The following is a 22,934-nucleotide window of genomic DNA, read 5'->3' on the forward strand; positions in this document are numbered from 1 at the left end:
TGGCACTTTACATCGATTTAACAGCGACTTAAACACAGTGCTCTCAAACAACATAACAGGAATTCCAGGTAGCATATTCAATCACATCCTCATTAATCCAGTGTATCATATCGCCACTCTGCTGAGATAAATACCCTGGACCACCATAGCTTCATTTTAAGTCCGATTTAAAGTATGCGGAGCTAAAAATAGCCATCCAATCAAATTACACTCATGCGCGAGAGAAACTGGGAAGCTAATGATAGACAGATGAAATGGTGATGTCACTTCCTGATAAAGCTATTATAGCTAATGGGTCCAGGGCCCACTTGCACAAAGCGATCTTAGCACTAAGATGATCGTAACTCCAATACTTTAACATAGGCTTACAATAGTCGTACCGCGTAAGATCGCTTTGTGCAAGTGCCCCAGGGTATTTATCACAACAGAAGGAAGACATTATACAATGGTTAATCGAGGCTGTTTCTCTCATACCTTTGGCAAGTCGGTCAGCTTCAAACACATAGTAGAGTGAGTGAGTGAGTTGGGTTTAACGCCGCTTTTAACAGTATTCCAGTCATATCACGGCGTGTCAGCTTAATGTGGGAGGAAAGCCCGAAGTGAAGCAGGTCTTACACGTTTATTACTTCGGTGAAACCCATGAGCACGGCTATGGTGCTGACAAACCTAGATACATAATCAGGGCGAACCGGGATTCGAACCCACAATCATAGGTTTCTGGCGTGCCTAAGGGACGCAACTCTGCACAGCGAATTGCGGCGCCTTAGATGACTGGGCCACCCGTGACCCCTTAACACATAGTAGAACACAACGGATAGTAATAAACATTGCTAGCAGTAGAGAGGCAGGAAGCAGGATTGGTCAAATCAATTGCACTTGCATATCACAGCAGTAATGGGTATAGGGTACAACGTGTAGCATCTGTGCACATCACCATGGTTACACAGTTCATGCTTCTGATTGGCTAGGAGATCATGTGACTATACAACAAGTGCATCGTGAGCAATGATATACAGTGAAAGTTTGTCAACTCAAAACCATGGGGCGAGTGAGTGTATATTGAATAACTCTGCAGTCAACATTTTCTGGAAATATCACAGAACCTGCAATAATCAAGTTTGGACCAGACAAACCTGTGACTGAAAACATGAGCAATGAGCCAGCCGATCCCCATATTTGATGTCATGACAGATTATAGTCATGTAAAAAATCAGGTGTTCTTTATTTTTTTATAAATATATTGAAACTTCTGTATACCAAGTATCCCAAATATCTGAAGATGTCTCTCTGCTGTTAATCTTCTGATTTATTTAAAACTTTTAAGGCCACACTTTTTTAATTTTATGTTTCACAGATTTATTTCAGTTTTTCCAAGGTCGGTCGAAATAAAAAAAATAATAAATAAATAAATCGCTATGTCAATTATTTAGTTATTAATATGAAAGTCCTTCTGCTGTGGAGTAAGAACTGCATCTGACTTCTTGAATCTCTGATAGTGATGTAGACATGGAATTAATATATTACATTTTATATTTTATAAGAGGGTCTATATTCCTAGTGGGACACATAATAAACATTATTATTTTTTATGTTTAATTTATTTCTTTTCCAGCTGCTTATCAGTAGGGGTGTTGGGCCCATGAAAAGAAAAAGAAAATGTGTAGCCTTAGAAAAACTATTACTTCTTACAACACTGCTACATATTTTAAAATTCACCCAGGCTGCAGAGTTCAAATTGGAATATGACATACAAAACTAAAAAGGAGAATTAAAAATCTTTAACAAGAATAGGGTAGAGAGTCGTTGGAACCATCGTCCATGTACAATTGCCATATCTGGAGACAACTGAGTGACCATATTAGACCACATGCTGATAACAATTCTTTTGAGAGCATAAAACAAACAAAACATTGAGATAATTGAGTAAGAGTTAACAATCTTTCAATGTACTGTTACATGGCGTTCAAGTGTGGGTTCAGACACATGAAACAATTTGACAATATCTTCAAGAATACAATATAATTAGCATACAAGATCACTGACAGGTCAAGTTATGATTATACATGTAATACCATTCTAAAGTCTACTATGAATCAATAAATATCGACAGCAGGAAAGTTGACCTATTGACACACATTAACAGTAAATAGTACTCAATCTCTCAAACAGGGCATATCATCTCAGACCTAAACAGGGTTTGCCAGACCAGGGAAATAAGATGCAAGGATGAGAACACATTTAATGATGAATTTTCAGGAATTTATAGGGATTCCAAATTAATCGGCCTTGGCAGGCATTTTGAAATAAAATAACTGTTTGGTTTAGAACTGGGAAATATTTTTAAAGTTCTTATTTTCTTACATTGAAATAAATGCAAACATGTAAAATAAGCATTAAAGCCCCTTCCTCTTTACTGGTCCTGTTGTCATGGAAATACAAGTCAACATGACCAAGCCATCATCACAGTCAGAACTGTACTAACATGAATTTCTTTGGAGAGTGTTTACTAATGTTTGCTGTAGAATTACGACAAAATACAGCACAGTCCCGTACAACTGTCCTCACTGAGAGCCATACTGTGTAAATCTCAATCTCATTAAAATCAGACCTCAGTTCTCGCTACCACTAAACAAAGATCTGAGGACATCCCATTACGGGTCACGTTAGAATGACCTTTCATCCGACCAATCAGAGCATCGCTGACCAGATTATGAAAGTCGGAATGTGATTTCTAATCATGCAACCTCGAAAACTTTAACTCCAAACGATAGTTGCTGGTTTAACGACTGAATCCATACAATCTAGACCATCTATTAGCCATTCCAGAATGTTTTTTTTCAGGTTTCAAATTTGTAATCGAGAATTTGTCAAAATATGTTGCAAAGCGTAGTCGCCAATTTGAAATTAGTGCCATAAAGCACGAGAAAGCTGCCTTCTGATTGGTCATTCCATTGGTCGGTCAAAGTTCCCGCAAGGTCGGTCTGACATGACCCGTAATGGGATGTCCCCACGTCTTTGTTTAGCGGGAGCGAGAACTAAGATCTGATTTTAATGAGATTGTGTATATCTTGAACCGCTTAGACACATCACTACTTGCCTGTAGCAATATAGAAACATTCGCATCTGAAGCAGTTGAAAATTCCATCTGAGAATTACTGAATATCATTGTTTACATATTAAACAATATAACAACACATTAAAAACATATCAGTATTGACGTAATGAACGGGAAGATCTGATGTTGAAAATGATTCATATGAAAACTTCTTTTCAAAAAAGAATATCAATTTGTCAGGACATGATTATCATGTTACCATGGGAACAGTAGCCACGTAAGTTTAACCATAAACAGTGGACATGTCCTTGATGCAATGGTTTAATCTAGTCATCTCAAAGTTATCTTGTCTGTTACCATGGTTACAGGTAACATGCAATTGACAGTGTTGCTGTTACCATGGTAACAGTTTCAATCGCAAAGTTATCATGTATGTCACCAAGGTATCAACTCACATGCAAGTGATATCATTGGTGTTACCATGGTTACACAAGACCTCATAGCGCTATCATGCCTGTTACCATTGCTATCGCTAAATGTCCTCTACCGCTGCAGCTATGAACATGCAGTGATATACAAGATAAATATACATCTTAGTAACAACAACATGCATAATGGAATATTTACAAGTAACAAATGACTGAAAATGAAATGAGAAATGTGATATTTCAATATTAGTAATAGTTTTCTGAACACTCTGTAATGGCCCTCTTCATTGTGAACAGAACAGGTAGAAATCATGTGAAGAATTTCCTGTTTCCATGGTTACATTGCTTGTGTAACATGTGACCCTCTCACGTCATCTGATGTAAAATACTAAACAAGATAAAGAATCCAACATGATCACGATTTGAAACACTGCACTAAAAGCTATCCATGTCTTTAAAATCACCATGGCAACTGGGTCTGATACCGATGACTCTTCAAATTCTCAACTCAATATTAAACATGTCGAAAGTGGGACTTTGAGTTTCTTCCGTTCCAGTCTTTATCTGTTATCATGTAATGCTGATATTCCTCACACAGGAAGATATATATGATATCTACTCCTGTATCTGCCGTGCGATAACAGTGTGGTGTTTATTGACCAGGTGTAGATACAGTGTTATTCGCAGGTAGTGATGTCTACTCCTGTATCCCCATGCGATAACAGTATGGTGTTATTGACCAGGTGTAGATACAGTGTTATTCGCAGGTAGTGATGTCTACTCCTGTATCTGCCGTGCGATATCAGTGTGGTGTTTATTGACCAGGTGTAGATACAGTGTTATTCGCAGGTAGTGATGTCTACTCCTGTATCCCCGTGCGATAACAGTATGGTGTTATTGACCAGGTGTAGATACAGTGTTATTCGCAGGTAGTGATGTCTACTCCTGTATCCCCGTGCGATAACAGTATGGTGTTATTGACCAGGTGTAGATACAGTGTTATTCGCAGGTAGTGATGTCTATTGAGGTGAAGGTACAGAGTTGTCCCTGGGCAGACTATGACACAGACAACCGGTCCTCTGCCTGCTGACTCCGCTGTTCCGCCAACTTCATGATATCGGCTGCAAGCTCCTCCACCGTCGTGAACCGAACCTTGTCGAAACTGAACATATCACAGATGAATCCTAGAATAAGTTCCTGAAAGGAAAATTGTCATGATTGAAAGTACAGGTATTTGTCAGCAGGTGATCAGTACTCACAATATAACTTCATATTCACTTAAACTGTTTACTAAAATTTGAACAGAATCCATGCAGTAATTTTAAAGTTATTGGTCACCCAAATGTTTCAGTAAAAACATTCTAAGTCAAAAAAAGAAAAATAGCTGTATGTTTTCAGAAAATCCAAATATTGAAATCAAACTTCGCACTGCACCTCTCCTATTGGTGTAGAAAGTATTTACCAAGTGTGAAAAGAATCTATGCAGTAGTTTTCAAGATATAGGTCGCACAACAAATGTCCTCAGAAGGACGGACGGAAGGAAGGAATTCCTTGGTATAACTAAAAACCCCACCCTCTTAGGTCAGGGTAAAATATATGTGAATCTTACCCTGAAAAAATTGCACATGTGTTTGAGATCCGACTCAGGTCCTAGGAATCCCCAGGCTAACACTGGACTGACGTGTTCTGTTACTCCATAGAAATGGGATATAAAACCATTGGAAAACTGCAATCAATGGAACAGGACCAGAATTATGAACAATCTTTCACTGAAGAATAAATATAATAAACATATATTAAATGTTAAAAAAATATATCTCAAATAAACATGATAAACAGATATTAAACAGAGTGAGTTGGGTTTAAAGCCGCTTTTAACATTTATATCAGTTATATCACGGCGTGTCAGCTTAATGTGGGAGGAAAGCCCGAAGTGATGCAGGTCTCAGACGTTTATCACTTCGGTGAAACCCACGAGCACGGGTATGGTGCTGACAAACCTAGAAACATAATCGGGGCAAACCAGGATTCGAACCCACAATCATAGGTTTCTGGCGTGCCCACGGGACACAACTCTGCACAGCGAATTGCGACGCCTTAGACGACTGGGCCACTCGTGCCCCCGTGTCACTCCTGAGAGTTTCTAGGGTTTCGGTCCTGCCCAACACTGAAACACATGTTACATGTGGTGTCTGCTTAGGGAAGAGGCTTTGTTCGAATTATGCCTCAGTTCACCCAGCAGTGAATGGGTACCCGGTAGGATGAGATACTAACCTAGCACCTCATAAGCATAAGTTGTATACTCACCAGGGAGCTGAGAATGAAATTCAAGTGCACACTGATCCACTGAACTGGGTATAAATGTAGGGCTTTGGGCATTCTTAAGGGTGTGGATTTGGTTAATTATGAATATGAACATTATTATTTGATGCAAATGTGTGAATTCTCTTAAAAAGCACAAGTGTGTGAGACATAACATTCCAAATTCACAATTGTTGAATGCTGATGCTCCTAAGGATGAGAACAAGAAGAATGCAGTGCAAGATCACCTTAATAATGAGTCTGATAATGTTGTGAACAGTATTTCAGTCATATAACAGAGTGACAGCTAAGCAACAGATGAAGGCCCAATGTCATGCCAACAATGAGCAGATCCTGACAAGGCCAAGGCACAAAACTCTGTATATATTTCAGCTCATGTACTAACCTTCAACATTCTTCTCTTGGCTTTTAACACCGACCACACAGCAGTGGCTAAAGCCTGAAAACAAACAAACAATCATGGACATTGTAAAACAAACAATCATGGACATTGTAAAACAATCAATCATGGACATTGTAAAACAATCAATCATGGACATTGTAAAACAAACAATCATGGACATTGTAAAACAATCATAGACATTGTAAAACAAACAATCATGGACATTGTAAAACAAACAATCATGGACATTGTAAAACAATCATAGACATTGTAAAACAAACAATAATGGACATTGTAAAACAATCAATCATGGACATTGTAAAACAATCAGACATTGTAAAACAATCATGGACATTGTAAAACAATCAATCATGGACATTGTAAAACAAACAATCATGGACATTGTAAAACAATCATAGACATTGTAAAACAAACAATCATGGACATTGTAAAACAAACAATCATGGACATTGTAAAACAATCATAGACATTGTAAAACAAACAATCATGGACATTGTAAAACAAACAATCATGGACATTGTAAAACAATCATAGACATTGTAAAACAAACAATCATGGACATTGTAAAACAAACAATCATGGACATTGTAAAACAAACAATCATGGACATTGTAAAACAAACAATCATGGACATTGTAAAACAATCATAGACATTGTAAAACAAACAATCATGGACATTGTAAAACAAACAATCATGGACATTGTAAAACAAACAATCATGGACATTGTAAAACAATCATAGACATTGTAAAACAAACAATCATGGACATTGTAAAACAAACAATCATAGACATTGTAAAACAAACAATCATGGACATTGTAAAACAAACAATCATGGACATTGTAAAACAAACAATCATGGACATTGTAAAACAAACAATCATAGACATTGTAAAACAAACAATCATGGACATTGTAAAACAAACAATCATGGACATTGTAAAACAAACAATCATGGACATTGTAAAACAATCAGTCATGGACATTGTAAAACAAACAATCATGGACATTGTAAAACAAACAATCATGGACATTGTAAAACAAACGATCTTGTAGAATTTTCCTATTCGGAATATTCTATAAGTAATACGTTACCACTGTTCTACCGAGGCTGTTGTCTCCCACACCTGCTCTTATAGCGAAATCTATTTCAGAGCAGTCTTTGTACATCTTGCTGAGGCAAGCGAAGAGACAAGAGTGAAGGGTGTCACATGGCAGCTCAGGTGGCTACACATGTGCATGAGGTAACTGAGATCTCTGTGGTAGATTTCGCTATAAGAGCAGTTGTGGGAGACAACAGCCTTGGTATAACAGTGGTAACGTATTACTTAATGTAATATAGCCTTGTTAAACAGTCAATCATGGACGTTGTAAAACAAACAATCATGGACATTGTAAAACAGTCAAACATGGATATTATGCTCCAAAACTGCATAAAGCTAGCATCTTGTTTTCAAGTATGAAAGCTGCAAACTTAATATACTACTTAGGGAGAGTGTAAACACAGCAGTCTGTATTAACTAAGCTGTATCATGGGCCGGGATGCCAGTAAATAATGGAGTCAGGACCAGTGTCACTGATGCACTTTAGTATTATTATCCTGTGTAATTCCATATCATAAATAATACAAACCTTATTCCCACTATATATTTATGATAGGGAAACACACTCATCTAATATTCTGAACGGCCGCCTCCGTGGTCTAGTGGTAGAGCATCCGCCTGGAGAGCGGAAGGCCCAGGGTTCGATCCCCGACCGTGTCATACCAAAAGACGTTAAAAGATGGTACTTGTTGTTACCCTGTCTGGCGCTCGACATTAAGGGGCTAAAACAAGGACTGGTCGGCTCGGAATCAGTATACTGTGTCTGAGTGGGGTATTCATGTTAAGCTGCGGCATGGTATCTCAGTGAGCTAACACTTTAAATCTGCATCAGTCCGGACTAGTACAAGCAGCCACACACACACACACACGTGCATGCACGTCGCTATATAAGTGCAATAATCTTGGACGCGACGTTAAACCCCATTTCACCTCACCTAATATTCTGAACCAATAGATAATACTTACTGTTTCCTTGAAACCATTTGACAACCATCGATTCTGTACAACAGCCACTACAGATGCTGGCGGGTTGTCTAAATCATCGAACGCATCCATCATTATAAACTCTAACACAATGTCGTAGAAGGACATAGTCTTCACCTGAAGTTGAAAAATAAACAAGTCATGACACAAAGGAAATACAAAAATATGACCTCAATTCAATCTAATTAAGTACACAAACATTTATTCAGGGTCAAGAGTATAAGTGTGAAGCCCATTTCTGGTGTCCCCCGCCGTGATATTGCTGGAATATTGCTAAAAGCGGTGTAAAACCATACTCACTCACTCACTCACTCAAGAGTATAGTAGTCACTTTCTAGGCCCCACAGAGGGAGTGAGTATGGTTTTACTCCGCTTTTAGCAATATTTCAGCAATATCACATCGGGGCACACCAGGAATGAGCTTTCCACATTGTACCCATGTGGGGAATCGAACCCAGGCCCAGGCATGACAAGCAAAATGCTTTAACCATTAGGCCACCCCACCGCCCCTACACTGCACAGAAAAGAAGGGCTGTTTGTTCCTGGTGACACCGATCCCTGGCAATCTGAAACATGCTGGTATTTCTCACATCCTATACTCTCATAAAAATTGAAATAAACACATAATTTACGCTGAGAGTCCTGTGCAAAACAGTATGGTGTTATTAAATCTTAAAAACTATCAATATTTTAGTGTGCATGTTGCATAGAACTGTCATTTCTATTCTTTTCCCCATCAATAATAGACTTCTAGCTGAGTATGTACAATATGACATCAGTCAAACTCTTGGAATATGTCACCTGCTTTGGACCCCATAATCATGCTATTGGACTAACCTCTTGTGCCGGAACTCACCCCTCATGCCAGAAAACTCACCCCTCAATACCAGGGCTCACCCATCTATGCCAGAACTCACCCCTCAATGCCAAACTCACCCCTCATGCCAGAAAACTCACCCCTCAATACCAGGGCTCACCCATCTATTCCAGAACTCACCCCTCAATGCCAAACTCACCCCTCATGCCAGAAAACTCACCCCTCAATACCAGGGCTCACCCATCTATGCCAGAACTCACCCATCAATGCCAGAACTCACCCCTCATGCCAGAACTCGCCCCTCTTGCCAGAACTCACCCCTCTGCCTTTAAGCTCTTCCTCAATCTTGTCCCAGCTATCTGGAACCTCCACGAACGCCACCATCTTGTCAAAACAGACATAAAACTCCTCTGGATCCTGCAGCACAATACAAGCATACAGCATAAGTATCATGTGTATGTGGGATCCTGAAGCACAATACAAGCATACAGCATAAGTATCAAATGTATGTGGGATCCTGCAGCACAATACAAGCATACAGCATAAGTATCATGTGTATGTGGGATCCTGCAGCACAATACAAGCATACAGCATAAGTATCATGTGTATGTGGGATCCTGCAGCACAATACAAGCATACAGCATAAGTATCATGTGTATGTGGGATCCTGCAGCACAATACAAGCATACAGCATAAGTATCATGTGTATTTGGGATCCTGCAGCACAATACAAGCATACAGCATAAGTATCATGTGCATGTGGGATCCTGCAGCACAATACAAGCATACAGCATAAGTATCAAATGTATGTGGGATCCTGCAGCACAATTCAAGCATACAGCATAAGTGTCATGTGTATGTGGGATCCTGCAGCACAATACAAGCATACAGAATAAGTATCATGTGTATGTGGGATCCTGCAGCACAATACAAGCATACAGCATAAGTATCATGTGTATGTGGGATCCTGCAGCACAATACAAGCATACAGCATAAGTGTCATGTGTATGTGGGACCCTGCAGCACAATACAAGCATACAGCATAAGCATCAAATGTATGTGGGATGACAGATCAGATGTCTTCAGTCCTGGGGCAGGCATCCTCATTCTGGACATGGGTCGATTTAACCGCCGGCCTGTTGGCCCATGGCCAGTTAAAGTTACAAAGGACTTGCTGAAACGTAACATAGATGGCCCGTCTGGCTAGTCAAAATTTATCCCCTTCTCCATGAATGTTTAATTTTTTTATATGCTCGCAAATCATGTAAAATATTTATATGAGGCCGTGTGAAAGAGAGATATTTGTCATTCATCTCGGTAGAATGACATCCAGTTGCCATTTTGTAATGTTGTGTACAACATTTCTATTTGCTCATAAGGTGTTTCAGGGCCAGTTGTAGGCAAGTTAGTTTGGAGAAGGGCCAGTAACTCTTAAAAGGAGGAAGCCCTGCTGGCTACATACAAATTTGTTGTTAAATCTACCCCTACTGGACCATCTAATTTCATCCTTATACAGGGCTTGATTAAAGGAACTTGACTTAACATGCACAAGGTGCATGTGGACATGAAAACCTAGTTGCACCAGACAAAACCAGGTTGCACCCTGGTCCCATTTATGTATCAAAGTCAAAACATCGAATCATAAACTAGTCTATATAAATAAAATCTCAGATTTCTGTTGACTGTGGTTTGAATTACACATAACACAGGGACTAGTGATGTAGTATGGTATAAAACGTAGAGTCATTGTGTTCACAGATCGTTTTTGTGTGGACAAGTAAGGGTCAGTCAGACAAAATTTTGATATCATGAGCAAATTCCCATGCCATTGGGAAACACTGCAATCAACAATGCTACCGAACCTGCCCGCCCGATCGTCTCTTACGACAAATGTAAGTTGCTGGGGACTAATTCTAACCTTAAATTCCCACAGGGTTTGTTTCAGTAAGGACATGTAAGAAAGGAAACAACATTTGACTAAACAAATGTAGGTCTGATTAAACACAGACAATTTCACCCAGGGCACAAACAGCACTGTCTCAACCCAGATCGATCTGGCCACTGAGCTGTGAGACTAATATCTTGACGTGACCTTCACCTTTTCTGCCTGTATGAGCATGTCCCCGATCAGCCTCCTGCCCGTCACCCGCCACCATTCACGCTTCGCATCATCTTTGAAAATATGCTGGAAAACACAAAAACAAAACACTAATCACGAAAAATATTATTCATATGACCACCATGAAATAACTTTTTACTACTCTCCCTAAATTGTGCATCTTTAACCTGTAATTACCGATTTTTTACTGGTAAATATAGCTAGACTGGTAATTTCAGATTACCTGGGACCAGCTTAAATATTGTTGAAATACGTAGGATAAAACATAACCAAAATAATAACAGGAGCACAATTTAGTGTTATATTTTAAGACATGTGTAATACTTCATTGGCATTGTGCATTCATAGCTTTCGGCCATCAGAGCCATGTCAATTTACCCACATCAGAGGTGGTACACAAAGTATGTGATCTAGAGTACCAGTTGTTGGACTTTCATTTTTGTGGAAGCCTCGGTGGCTGAGTGGGTTAGATCGCTGAGGTGAATTGTTGCCTCACTCTGAGAGTGTGGGTTCGAATCCCAGATGGGACTCAACCCCCAAAAGAACTAGAATTTGTACTTTACTAGGGAAGTATTATCACAAATATGACATTCCTGTATGTATTTATAATTTCATCCTGCACTGTAATTTTGTATTGCAATATTTTACAACACTTAGGTCTGTATTGTGATATGTATTGCAATATGTTGCCAAGAACATACAGCTTTCTTCCACTTTCGAAGTGCCCTTCATTCTAGATCAAATAGTGTCATACATCAGCTTTCACCCTATTGTTGGGAACGATCTCATAGTCAAGGCTTGCCCACCATTTGTAACCATAGTAAAACTACATCAACAGTAGTAACACAGTGACAAATAGCAATGTGTACTACAAGTATTATTTGTCTGAGATACATTTCAGTATTGATAAAGCCCAAATAAATACACTTATGCCCATACCGAACCACTCAGACCATATCGCAATGGTTATTCCTGCAGTTTGGTATCCCAGCATACTGGCATACGGGTAATACATTGCAGTGTTAATAAAAACAAGTTCAGAGTATTAAGCACATACCTCAAATGCTAGCCTCAGACCAAATAACTTTGCTAAAAATTCGGTATCAGAAAGACATTCCGCCATCTCAGTTCTGAAAGAAAAAACATGTGTTACCACCATGACACTGCAGAAACAAGCCACCATGAGTACTTTACATAATTAACATGTGGGGTGGTTGGGTAGCCTAGTGGTTAAAGCGTTCTCTCATCACGCTGAAGACCCAGGTTCGATTCCCGACATGGGTACAATGTGTGAAGCCCATTCCTGGTGTCCCCCGCCGTGATATTGCTGGAATATTGCTAAAAGCAGAGTAAAACCATCCTCACTCACTCACTCATAATTAACATGCACGTAATGGCGGGGACGTGCCAAGTGAGACTTGTCAAAAGTTCCGATTCTGAACCTCCATAGATCGATAGAAACGCCCATTTTGTCTTGAACACTTCCTCCATCACTACTAATCCTCACATAGACATTAGTCTGGAGATTTTAGGGTTTATACTGGTGAAATACACAAATAGTCACAGCCCCAGCTTAAACATGACGTCTCTCCAAAGGGAGATAATACGTTGGCTCTTGAAACAAGAAGAGAGTAGAGAGTATTTTACCCAGAATCCCTACAGCAGTCTCTGTAACCTAGTCTGAAGCCCGAGTCTATAAAACTTTTGTTTGGTCTAGTGATTCAGATAATACAGACATAAATAATAATAGTCGTTTTTATATTTATAATACTTATCCTATCTCACACCACAAATTTCTCTTTCTTCTTGCACAAGGTGGTGATTAGAAAGAGAATGAGTTGGCTGGGGAAACCACATGTTCAGTACGTGTGGGTCAACCGGCAAGAAAAGTGTGCATGACCCAGATTACTGGGAGGTGACCATGGTGATGTTGGGTGTGTTTGGGTGAATTATTTTTAAGAAGCTGGAAACATATGTTCAGGCATGTTTCCACTTAGGATCGAGAGAAGAAAGAGAAATGCATAGTGTGAGATAGGATAAGTTTAAAAATTGATGCACAGAGACAATTTCAGGCTAGTCATACTTATAGACTTAGAATTATTTGACACAGACTGCCACTGTGAAAGAATGCTGTTGTGTAACACTGGAAACCGTGGTGCCGAAATGCCATGGAATGGGTAAAACATTTCACAGTCACTTCTGTCACTTTACCTTGGATACTTAGAAGAGGCAGTATGACTGAAAAATTGTTTTTGTTTTCATGAATAAATTTGGAAAGGAGTGTCAGAGTATCAAAATATCATGAACTTAAAATAATCATTTTGGTAATCCTGCTGCATGTTACCATGGTTACCTGAGAGATCTGCAGGAGATGTTCCCATACTTGAGCTCGAGCAGCCCGGCCTCATACAGTGGCAGGTAGCGGAACAGTTCTCGGTGTTTCTCGAGGTCAGCCAGGTTGGCCATCTGAAACCAAGGAGAACCTGTAACATCAATACTGCCATACCAACCATATTTAACTTTCAGAAAATAACAAAATGGCAAGAAGTACATTTTTAAATAAATAACATATTAATAACATAATGTATTTCTAAGGCGCATGGCTTCCGGCTTGGATGGGCGCTCACCGGGGCTCCATAAAATTATAACAATGATCCTTGGATCCTTGTGCACTCAAATTTCATTCTCAGCTCCCTGGGGAGTATACATCCCAAGCTGCCTGTGAGGCGCTACAAGGTTAACAGACACATTACCCTCTCATCCTACCGGGTACTCATTCACCGCTAAGTAAACAGAGGCACACTTCGAACAAAGTCACTTGCCCAAGGAGACACCACATGTGCTCTACGTGCTTCGGTGTGGGGCGGGACCGTCGCCCTACAAACGCTCATGAGCACAAGGTCACACATCCACCTATTCTCAGCGCCCAACATTGCTTAACTTTGCCTGATTGTGACCTGTGGCTGTAAACAGGACCACGTACCACCACAATGTAGTCAGTACATAAATAAAAGCCACAGTCACAAGCTGAGACCAAGGATCATAATCGGATAAAACTAGGATTCTAACACACCATCAGAAGATGCTGGCCAGACCAGGGGGTTCAAATCTGCACAGCAAGTTGCCATGCCTTTTGTTTGCCGCACTCAGCAATATTCCAGCTGTATGACAGTGGTCTGTAAATAACTGAGTCTGGACCAAACAACCCAGTGATTGACATCATGAGCCATTAGCCACCTATTATGATAAGCATAGTCGCCTCTTAAGCAAGCATGGGTTGCTGAAGACCTATTCTACCCCAGATCTTCACGGGTCTGCCGTGCCTCACGAATACTAGAGCACTATATTGCATCATCGATTACCCAGTGTGTTATATCTCCATTTTATTAAGATTAATACACTTGACCCAGTTGCCACCATAGCTTTGTTTCGGGAGTGATGTCACCATCTCCTTCTATCTCCCCACAGAACTAACCTCACTTGTGAGAGTCCTCTGATTGGATGACTTTTAATAGCCTTGTGTCATTTGAATCGTGTTCAAAATTTAAAAAGAATTCCAAGTGTATCATTACTCATGCATGTCATGTAATTTGAGTGAGTGAGTGAGTTGGGTTAAACGTCGCTTTTAACAGTATTCCAGTTATATCACGGCGTGTCAGCTTAATGTGGGAGGAAAGCCCCAAGTGATGCAGGTCTCAGACGTTTACCACTTCAGTGAAACCCACGAGCACGGGTATGGTATGCCCCCTCATGTAATTTGACAAAACAAACACGAATCATTACTAATCAAATATATAATAGTACACAAAGTTAATACTCACATCTGTGGCCGACACGAAAGAGTCCTGATCGCTGGAAGACTCGTCGAGACTCCGCTGCCTCTCCTGGAGACGGTCAATCTCTGCAAAGGCAGACAAGGCTGACTCCAGCGCCACCTGGTCTGCATGTCGCTCGCACTGGCGCTCGTAGTTGTCCTGCATACGGTACGCCAGGTCCAGCAGGTGCTCCAGACGATGCTGCAGTGCTGCCGTGTCAGGGTCCTGTAAACACCATAGATAAGTCAGGCTACATGTCATGCTTTTCATCCTCTTTTCTGACATGAACCTAAACGCTGCTTTTCCCAGTATTCCAGTTATATCACGGCGTGTCAGCTTAATGTGGGAGGAAGGCCCGAAGTGATGCAGGTCTCAGACGTTTACCACTTCAGTGAAACCCACGAGCACGGGTATGGTGCAGACAAACCTAGAAACATAATCGGGGCGAACCGGGATTCGAACCCACAATCATAGGTTTCTGGCGTGCCCAAGGCACGCAACTCTGCACAGCGAATCGCAGCGCCTTAGACGACTGGACCACTAGTGCCCCCTCTAACACTACAGGCAACTTGACATATGTGTGATGGTCAGAAGAGTGTCTGTTTGTTCTTTAACACCGCAATTAGCAATATTCCAGCTGTATGACAGCGGCCTGTAAATAATTGAACCTGGGCCAGACAATCCTGTGATTGATAATGTAAGCTACAATCCTCACCACCAAGGTACGAAGACACGCTATCAACGAGGTCACCAAGCCTGACCACCCGATCCATATACTACAACATATTCTACTTCATGTTCTAAAGAACACCCGATTTTTTCATATGACTATAGTGAATTGGTGGGTATTGCAACACAGGGCCTTCCAATTGTGGGTGCGCTTTAGCTTGTTTTGAAAAGTATATATATATATTTTTATAAAATAATTATTTATTGCCTGTGAGGGAATTTTTGTATTATCATTTAAATGTCGGTATTAGTTCCTAACATACCGGTATAGCAGGGTACGGCTGGTCATCCAAGTACGACAGCTTCATCACCGCATCCTCCCAGAATGCAACAGCATCGCCCAGGTTCTCCATACCTGAATTACAAGGTGAGACAAACGTACAACACATAGTACATCTTGTGTGTTACATCTCAAGGGGGTTAACAATCCACTTAACGTTAATCCTGTGCCAAGATATGAGTACTGAAGAGCTAGGTCAGCATTACAACAAAGTGATACACAACATAACAAGGTGACAAAACTTACGGAAATTAATAGTAAAGCCATTTAGTAGGTGGTTGCAAAAACTAATTTTCAACTTCCAGATTAGTACTGATACTAATACTATAGAATAGAAATCTCACAGGCCTCAAAGTTGCGATGAAAACAGTCGCCAATTCAACCTAAATTTCAATTTGTCTACTGTCTAAAATTCAGAGGTAGCCAAATGACTCCCTTGAAAAATATCTTGTGGCGACTAAATTCTATTGCTTCACATTTGAAGACACAAAAATAAATAATAGCTGATTGTGGAAAACATGTCCGCTTATAATTGTACTTGTGTATAATACCTCCTAAAGTCGACAATGAACAGAAATACATAAATATCAATGTAATTATTATTGTGTTTCAGATGACAATGCGCATTGGATAAGCAAGGATATACATGTACCTAAATAATCTAGTAACATAAATTGCATCATTGTTTGAGTCACAAATAACAAAAATCAAGTACAGTTTCAACTATTATACAATTTCAAGACTAGTGCTATGACTTGTACATATAATAAACTTTTTATTAGATAAAAGATAATTTCAAATGCTTTTGGCTACCTACAATATTGGCTTGACTTCTTGATTTTACTACTGGCTACCAGGAAAAAATTACTTATATATGGCCACTTGGTAAAAGTTTGAACTCTGCAGCCTGATTCATTCACCACCACAACAGAATTGAAATCACTATCTCTTTGTAACTTGAGTGGATGGCTATTTTTACATCACAGATAACAGATAATGTAAACCACAGTCAAAGAAAATCCCCAAAGTTGTGTAAAACTTCTAAAACTACATATTTTCTGCTGCAGTGACTCACCGAGCTGACACAGCTGTAGCGGGGACATATTGTCAGGGTCCACGCCGGGGTGTGTGACTGTCGACGATGACGCCCCACCCAGGCTGGAGAGAGAGCTGGATAGGGACCTCTGCTGGATGAGAGAGCGCATCGACCCACTCGGACTGACGCTGTCTCGCAACCGAGATGGGACGTCTAAAAACAATAATTTCAAGATCTCATTAGGTACAGCTGGTTCAAACAAAATCTCAGCCATCATAGTTAATGCTTTTCAAGCATTGTGGTCAAGGCAATGATCACACTCTTCAAGGTTAAAAGTAAGTTTTGGTTTGGCATTAACCTAGCTATAGACGGCGGCCTGTAAATAATCAAGTCTGGACCAGACAATCCAGAGATTGAAAGAGCGAGCACCGATCCCGCTGTCAAGGTACGATGACACACAATTAACCAAGTCACCAGGCCCGGTCACCTAATCCATTTGGTCGGCTCTTACAAGAAGCACACAATGCTTAAAGTAAGACCCAAGTATGCTTCAAACATATTTATAAGGATATTCTTACTTTATTTCATTGTCAGATTAAATCCACATGTATACACAAATATTCTAATATTCTCTGTATGTTCACTTAAATGCACTAAAGGCAGATTCAAATTTTTGACATTTTCAAGATTTGAAAATTGTTTGATAGGCGTTACTTAGAAGTTGATGGATGACAAGATAGACACAATTTTATGGATAACAACTTCTTTAATACTGTGATTTGAAAAATAACCTTTTTTAGTTCCTTAGTTCTTATCTTCCTTAATTCAGATGTATTTGAACATTGTATTTAATATTGCATTCAGTGCAACAATGTTTAACTAAGCAGTAAAGCATCTTCCTCTTTATTGGTCCTGTTGTCAGCGAAATACAAGCTATTGCCATGGTTACTACATTTTTCAAATTAGCAAACCATACCCATCTGATGTGAATCTTTTGATGTTGTATTTGTTGCAAAACTTAATATTCTTTTTAGATAACCATCGTCTCCATTTAACATGACTGTGGTATAAAACAAATAAAATCTCTCTATGCATTTGGTGATCAGGCTGTAATGGTAGAAGGCTGTAACAGTAGGAGGAGAGAGGAAACTCTTCCTGATACACTATACTCCCTTATAAATTCTATAATATGGTACTCAACTTTTAATAGGGAGTAAGTGAGTGAGTGAGTATGGTTTTACGCCGCTTTTAGCAATATTCCAGCAATATCACGGTTGGGGACACCGGAAATGGTCTTCACACATTGTACCCATGTCGGGAATCGAACCCGGGTCGAGCAAATGCTTTAACCACTAGGCTACCCGACCACCCCACTTTTAATAGGGACTTAATGAGTGACCACATGGGATCTGCATGTGACTGATTGCAGGGAAATGTTATTACTAGAATAGCATCATTAGTATTCCATATTGCCATGGAACTGAAGAATGTTCAGATTAATTTCAAGTTGACAAAACATAAACACTGAGTTCAAGAACTTGTCCTCGAATACAAAGTATCTCATTGTCCCTTTAACATGTTGAGTAGCTGCAGCATACGCACATTGATGTAATGCTTGCTAGTTGTTAACATACACGCTACATGGTCCAGGATTTCTCAATGGTCGACATCAGATTATTCTGTTCAGTGTGATTGTAAACATGGTAAATTTGTTTCAATAAGGTCCTAAAAAACTATGAAATTTTTATCTCTGCCCGTCTGATATGATCCTTAACCCTTTCGCCCCGACTGCCCGATTTATCGGGCAGGATAAACCGTGTCCCAGGACCCGGCTGCCCGAAAAATCGGGCAGCATAAGCCGAGGCCCAGAACCCGGCTGCCCGATAAATCGGGCGGCGCGAGCGTGTTTACAAAATCGCTCTTTCTACTTCCTTTCTCGTGTGTAATCTCGTTCTAAATATGGAAACGAGATCTACACGTATTGACACGTCATTCGATGGAATTTCCCCGTCTTTTTGGCGCGAAAATCGCGGGTATGTCACCTGTTTTCGCGACAGGTATTTTTCTCGCTTGAATCGTAAATCAAGCGTAATGGCGGCCAACTACGATTCGGATAGCGATCAGATGATTAACAACGACTATATCGGGAATAATAATGTGTTTGAATTGAATAATTTACGCGAAGGGGAGAGGGAATTTCGCGAATATTTTCGTGAAGATTTTGACGGTTTCGACGAGGTGTCCCCCCCCCCGCCAACTTTCGAGAATGGGAGTGGCAGAGGGACACACGACAGTGGAGACATGAGGGATTTTGAAGAGGCGACCGGATTCAAGAATATATATTGACACGGTGAGTGAAGAGTCGTGCTATTGATTTTTTCCAACTGTTTTACAATGATTCTGTGTTTGAACAGATTATCAGTGCGACGAATGAGAATGCAGCCTACACGTGAACGAGCGATCACAACAACAACAAAGGTGAGTGGCATGACGTATCTGTTTCTTTTTTTAAAAATTTATTTTTCTGATCGCAATCCGAATTGTAGTTTGCCGGTTTGTCGTATGTCCTTATATTTCGCCCAATTTGAATATAATTTATTTCCATATTCATGTTTGTTTTCTTGTTTTTTACATCTTAATTTAAATTTTAGTAACTGTAATGTTTATTATTTATTAATTGATTTAATAAAGTACTGATTTAATTTATTATGCAATTGTAAATAGCAGTGTATTGTAAATATGTTATCACAACTTGTATATTTGCAGAACTTGAATTTACGATCTTTCCGTCCTTTTACAATGTTTCCCTCTTCAGATCAATCTGTGTTATCTTCCCTGTGATGTCATTCTTATAGTAGCTGTGGTTCAATGTTCAGATAATGTGATAAATAACTTTTTGAAAACTTAAATACTTAATTTTTGTTTCAAATCCTGATAAAGAACAAAATAAATCAAATATTTGTGTTTTTACCTGTGTTAACGAGTTTACCTGCGTTTACAAGTTTACCTGTGTTAACGAGTTTACCTAAGAGGCTGTAAGTGTATCATAAGTAATATGTGACATCAGTATAGAAAACAAAGTCAGTACCAAGAGTTGTAAACTTGTTTATTTGTTTACAGATGTGCATGAAGAGAATTTACCTGTAACACCTGGGATTACCTGTGCCGTCCAAGATGACAAGACCACTGTGTTATGTTTACCTTGTATCTGTGATTTATTTTTGTGATTTGTAATACAATTTGAGCCAAAATTCATTGTCTGTTTTCATTTTTTCAGTGTTTTCAAGTTTTATTTCACTTGTAAACACCTGTAATTAGAAAATAACAAAGGTTACAGACAATAACAACAAAGAATATTAAAGTATACTTAATCCTCTTTACAATGGTATATGATAAATGTATATTAAAAGCAAGTTTCTGGTAGAAAAAGTGCATCAAAAATGATAGTGTGATTTTCCAATAATACTGCCAGGGAGGCCAGTGTACAGGGCTTGTCAGTGTCAGGGACTGCAGGGTCTCAAGGGACATAACTCTGGGGCAGCCAGTGATGAAAGAGTTAACACAATGTAACAAAACACACAATATGCTGAAACCTTGCTGAATAGTGATGAAATGAACCTTTCCATTCTGCCATTGTCAGCTGATGCAAAGCTACATGCAGCGACATAGGAATTGGTTATGCACTGTGAGAGATTGCATGCAGTGTTGCGCGTGTGCAACTCGCTGTTTCTATTGAAAACTTTTGACGAATGAATAAACCTTGTGTAAGTTGTCTAACAGTCTACTGATCGAGAACATGTAGGACGCTGGCCTCCATTCTATCCTTTGGGTATAATAACATCCCATTCAATTGGTAAATCCCAGGCCTCATCTGTGGTTCGATCCCCGGCCATGTCATACCAAAAGACATTAAAAGAAGCTACTTGTTGTTACCCTGGATGGCAATTGGCATTAAGGGGCTAGGTAGGCTCGGAGTCAGTATACTGTGTCTTAGTGGGGAATTGAAGTTAAACTGCAGCATGGTATCTCAGTGGGCTAGCACCATAAAATCGGCATTAGTCCAGACTAGTACATGAAGCCACACCCACATGTGCATGCACATCACTATATACCATAGCATATACAGTGCAACAATTTTGAATGCGACGTAAAAAACCCATTTCACCTCACCTCTAAATTCCCAGGTATACTTTATGGATCATACTAAGCATATTGTATGTCCATGTTAATATTTACTTTAAGTATACATGTTTGTCCAGATTAGCTTTGTGAAGAACATTTATCAATGGATTTGTATAATATATGCTACTCAAAATAAATTAAAGAACACCTCATTTTTTGCCATAGGAAAACATTTTTCATGACAGATTAAATAGTCATATTTAAAAATCAGATGTTCTTTTACTTATTTTTAGTAGTATACCAGCATACATCATCACAAAGTGTATTTTTCATTCGCAGCATTAGAAATTGGCACTAGTCCTGTAGTCCTTGCCTAAATGACCAATAGTTAAGGCATCATAAGGACTAGTAGACATTTGCTATTTTTAAGGGATTTGCTATATGTTATCAATATAAGGACTAGTGGACGAAAACTGTTAGTTTCTACAGCTGTAAGTACAAGTGGACAAAAAATGTTAGTTTCTACCGCTGCATTCATTATAACAATTAAAGTGGAGGTGTATCTAAGTACCTCCATTTGGTGTAGCAGCTGGTTTTCTTATTCGTCCATATTTCCTCTGTAATTCTGCCAAGCCTGGTTTATGCTTGTTTCCTTTCTTCAGTGTGGGAGGTCGCCGACCCCTCCTTCGACGTAGCATTGCAGCTATCAAACCAATCAAAGCAATGCCTAGAGAAACACTAAAGGCAGTATACTTGAACTGGCGTGACAGTTGTGGCAGCGCTGGTAGGCGTTGCTGAATTTGGGCGAGATTCTTGAACATGGTGGCGAAGTTCCTCTATCAACTTCACTGCATCTGAAACCATTTCAATTTTTTACTGAATAAATTTCTACACTAATCAGAGAGGGGGTCACTCGTATGCGGGACGGTCTGTCGGTGGACCATGGATTTCCGCATGTTGCACAAAAATGTCTCTACAAGCGTTATTTGTGAAAATAATAAAACAAAATTAAGTACAGTTATTGATCATTCTACTAGTTATCGAATGACATGAAAAAAATGTCATAAGAAAAATAATAAATGGTCAAATTGGGAGAAAAATGTGCTAATAATTTCAAAGATGAAAAAAAAATATGTCTACTCGGCTTCTGTGAGACGACAAAGAAATTTAATAATACATCTGACACAATCAACAAAAATTTCAATCGTGTCAGTGATTCTAGAATACGTTTTTGTTGATGTTGACATATTTCGGCATAAACATAAAAAATAATATTGTAGTACTTATTAATACAACAATAACAAACACATTATAAATAACAATGTCAATACTTAGATATCAACATGGGCCTACATGATATACTGACCATGCTGACAACACACATTAAATTATTTTTCAAATCTAATAACAGCGATCAAGTTCTGTTGATTCCAGGACATTGAACAAAAACAAAATTACCATTATGTAGATATATTATTGATCCCAGCGCTGTAATGAAGATCTCAAGTACAACTATTGCCAAGAAGCCTTCAAAGCTAACTGTAAGCTAAGAGATGCTGTAACTATGCATATCTGTTCCGTTATAAATCACGTTATCTCTGTTCTAGTGAAGCCGCTATGTGCTCTTGACAGAATCATGCCCTTGGTTCGGAATTGGCTTTACTGGGCTTGATACAGCCACATATTCGTATTTCAACGAATCAGACAAAGTCCCATGGTTT

General features: G+C 39.4%; 1 protein-coding gene across 1 annotated transcript; it reads right to left on the minus strand.

Moving 5' to 3' along the window:
* Nucleotides 1–4,405: 4,405 nt before the first annotated feature.
* LOC124120243 (mitoguardin-like) lies at nt 4,406–22,867 on the minus strand. The gene is made up of 13 exons (XM_046483019.2): nt 22,672–22,867; nt 21,785–22,067; nt 17,131–17,304; nt 16,039–16,130; nt 15,053–15,271; nt 13,585–13,697; nt 12,289–12,361; nt 11,211–11,297; nt 9,431–9,529; nt 8,278–8,412; nt 6,191–6,244; nt 5,093–5,209; nt 4,406–4,680 (listed from the first exon to the last, which is right to left on the minus strand). The coding sequence occupies exons 2-13, from the start codon at nt 22,032–22,034 to the stop codon at nt 4,540–4,542; spliced, it is 1,554 nt and encodes a 517-aa protein (XP_046338975.1). The 5' UTR covers nt 22,035–22,067; nt 22,672–22,867; the 3' UTR covers nt 4,406–4,539.
* Nucleotides 22,868–22,934: the final 67 nt, after the last annotated feature.

The sequence above is a fragment of the Haliotis rufescens genome, unplaced genomic scaffold, assembly GCF_023055435.1.
Source record: "Haliotis rufescens isolate VD_foot unplaced genomic scaffold, xgHalRufe1.0.p SCAF_8, whole genome shotgun sequence".
NCBI classification, from domain to species: Eukaryota; Metazoa; Mollusca; class Gastropoda; order Lepetellida; family Haliotidae; genus Haliotis; species Haliotis rufescens.

What these genes read in the sequence shown, in the direction of transcription:
- LOC124120243 (XM_046483019.2), bottom strand. Translation starts at nt 22,034, where the DNA reads ATGTTCAAGAATCTCGCCCAAATTCAGCAACGCCTACCAGCGCTGCCA. An exon ending in AGCTGCTACACCAAATGGAG is followed by an intron (nt 17,305 to 21,784) that starts GTACTTAGATAC and finishes TATTGTTTTTAG; the next exon opens with ACGTCCCATCTCGGTTGCGA. An exon ending in ACATGTGCAATTTTTTCAGG is followed by an intron (nt 4,681 to 5,092) that starts GTAAGATTCACA and finishes TTTTCCTTTCAG; the next exon opens with GAACTTATTCTAGGATTCAT.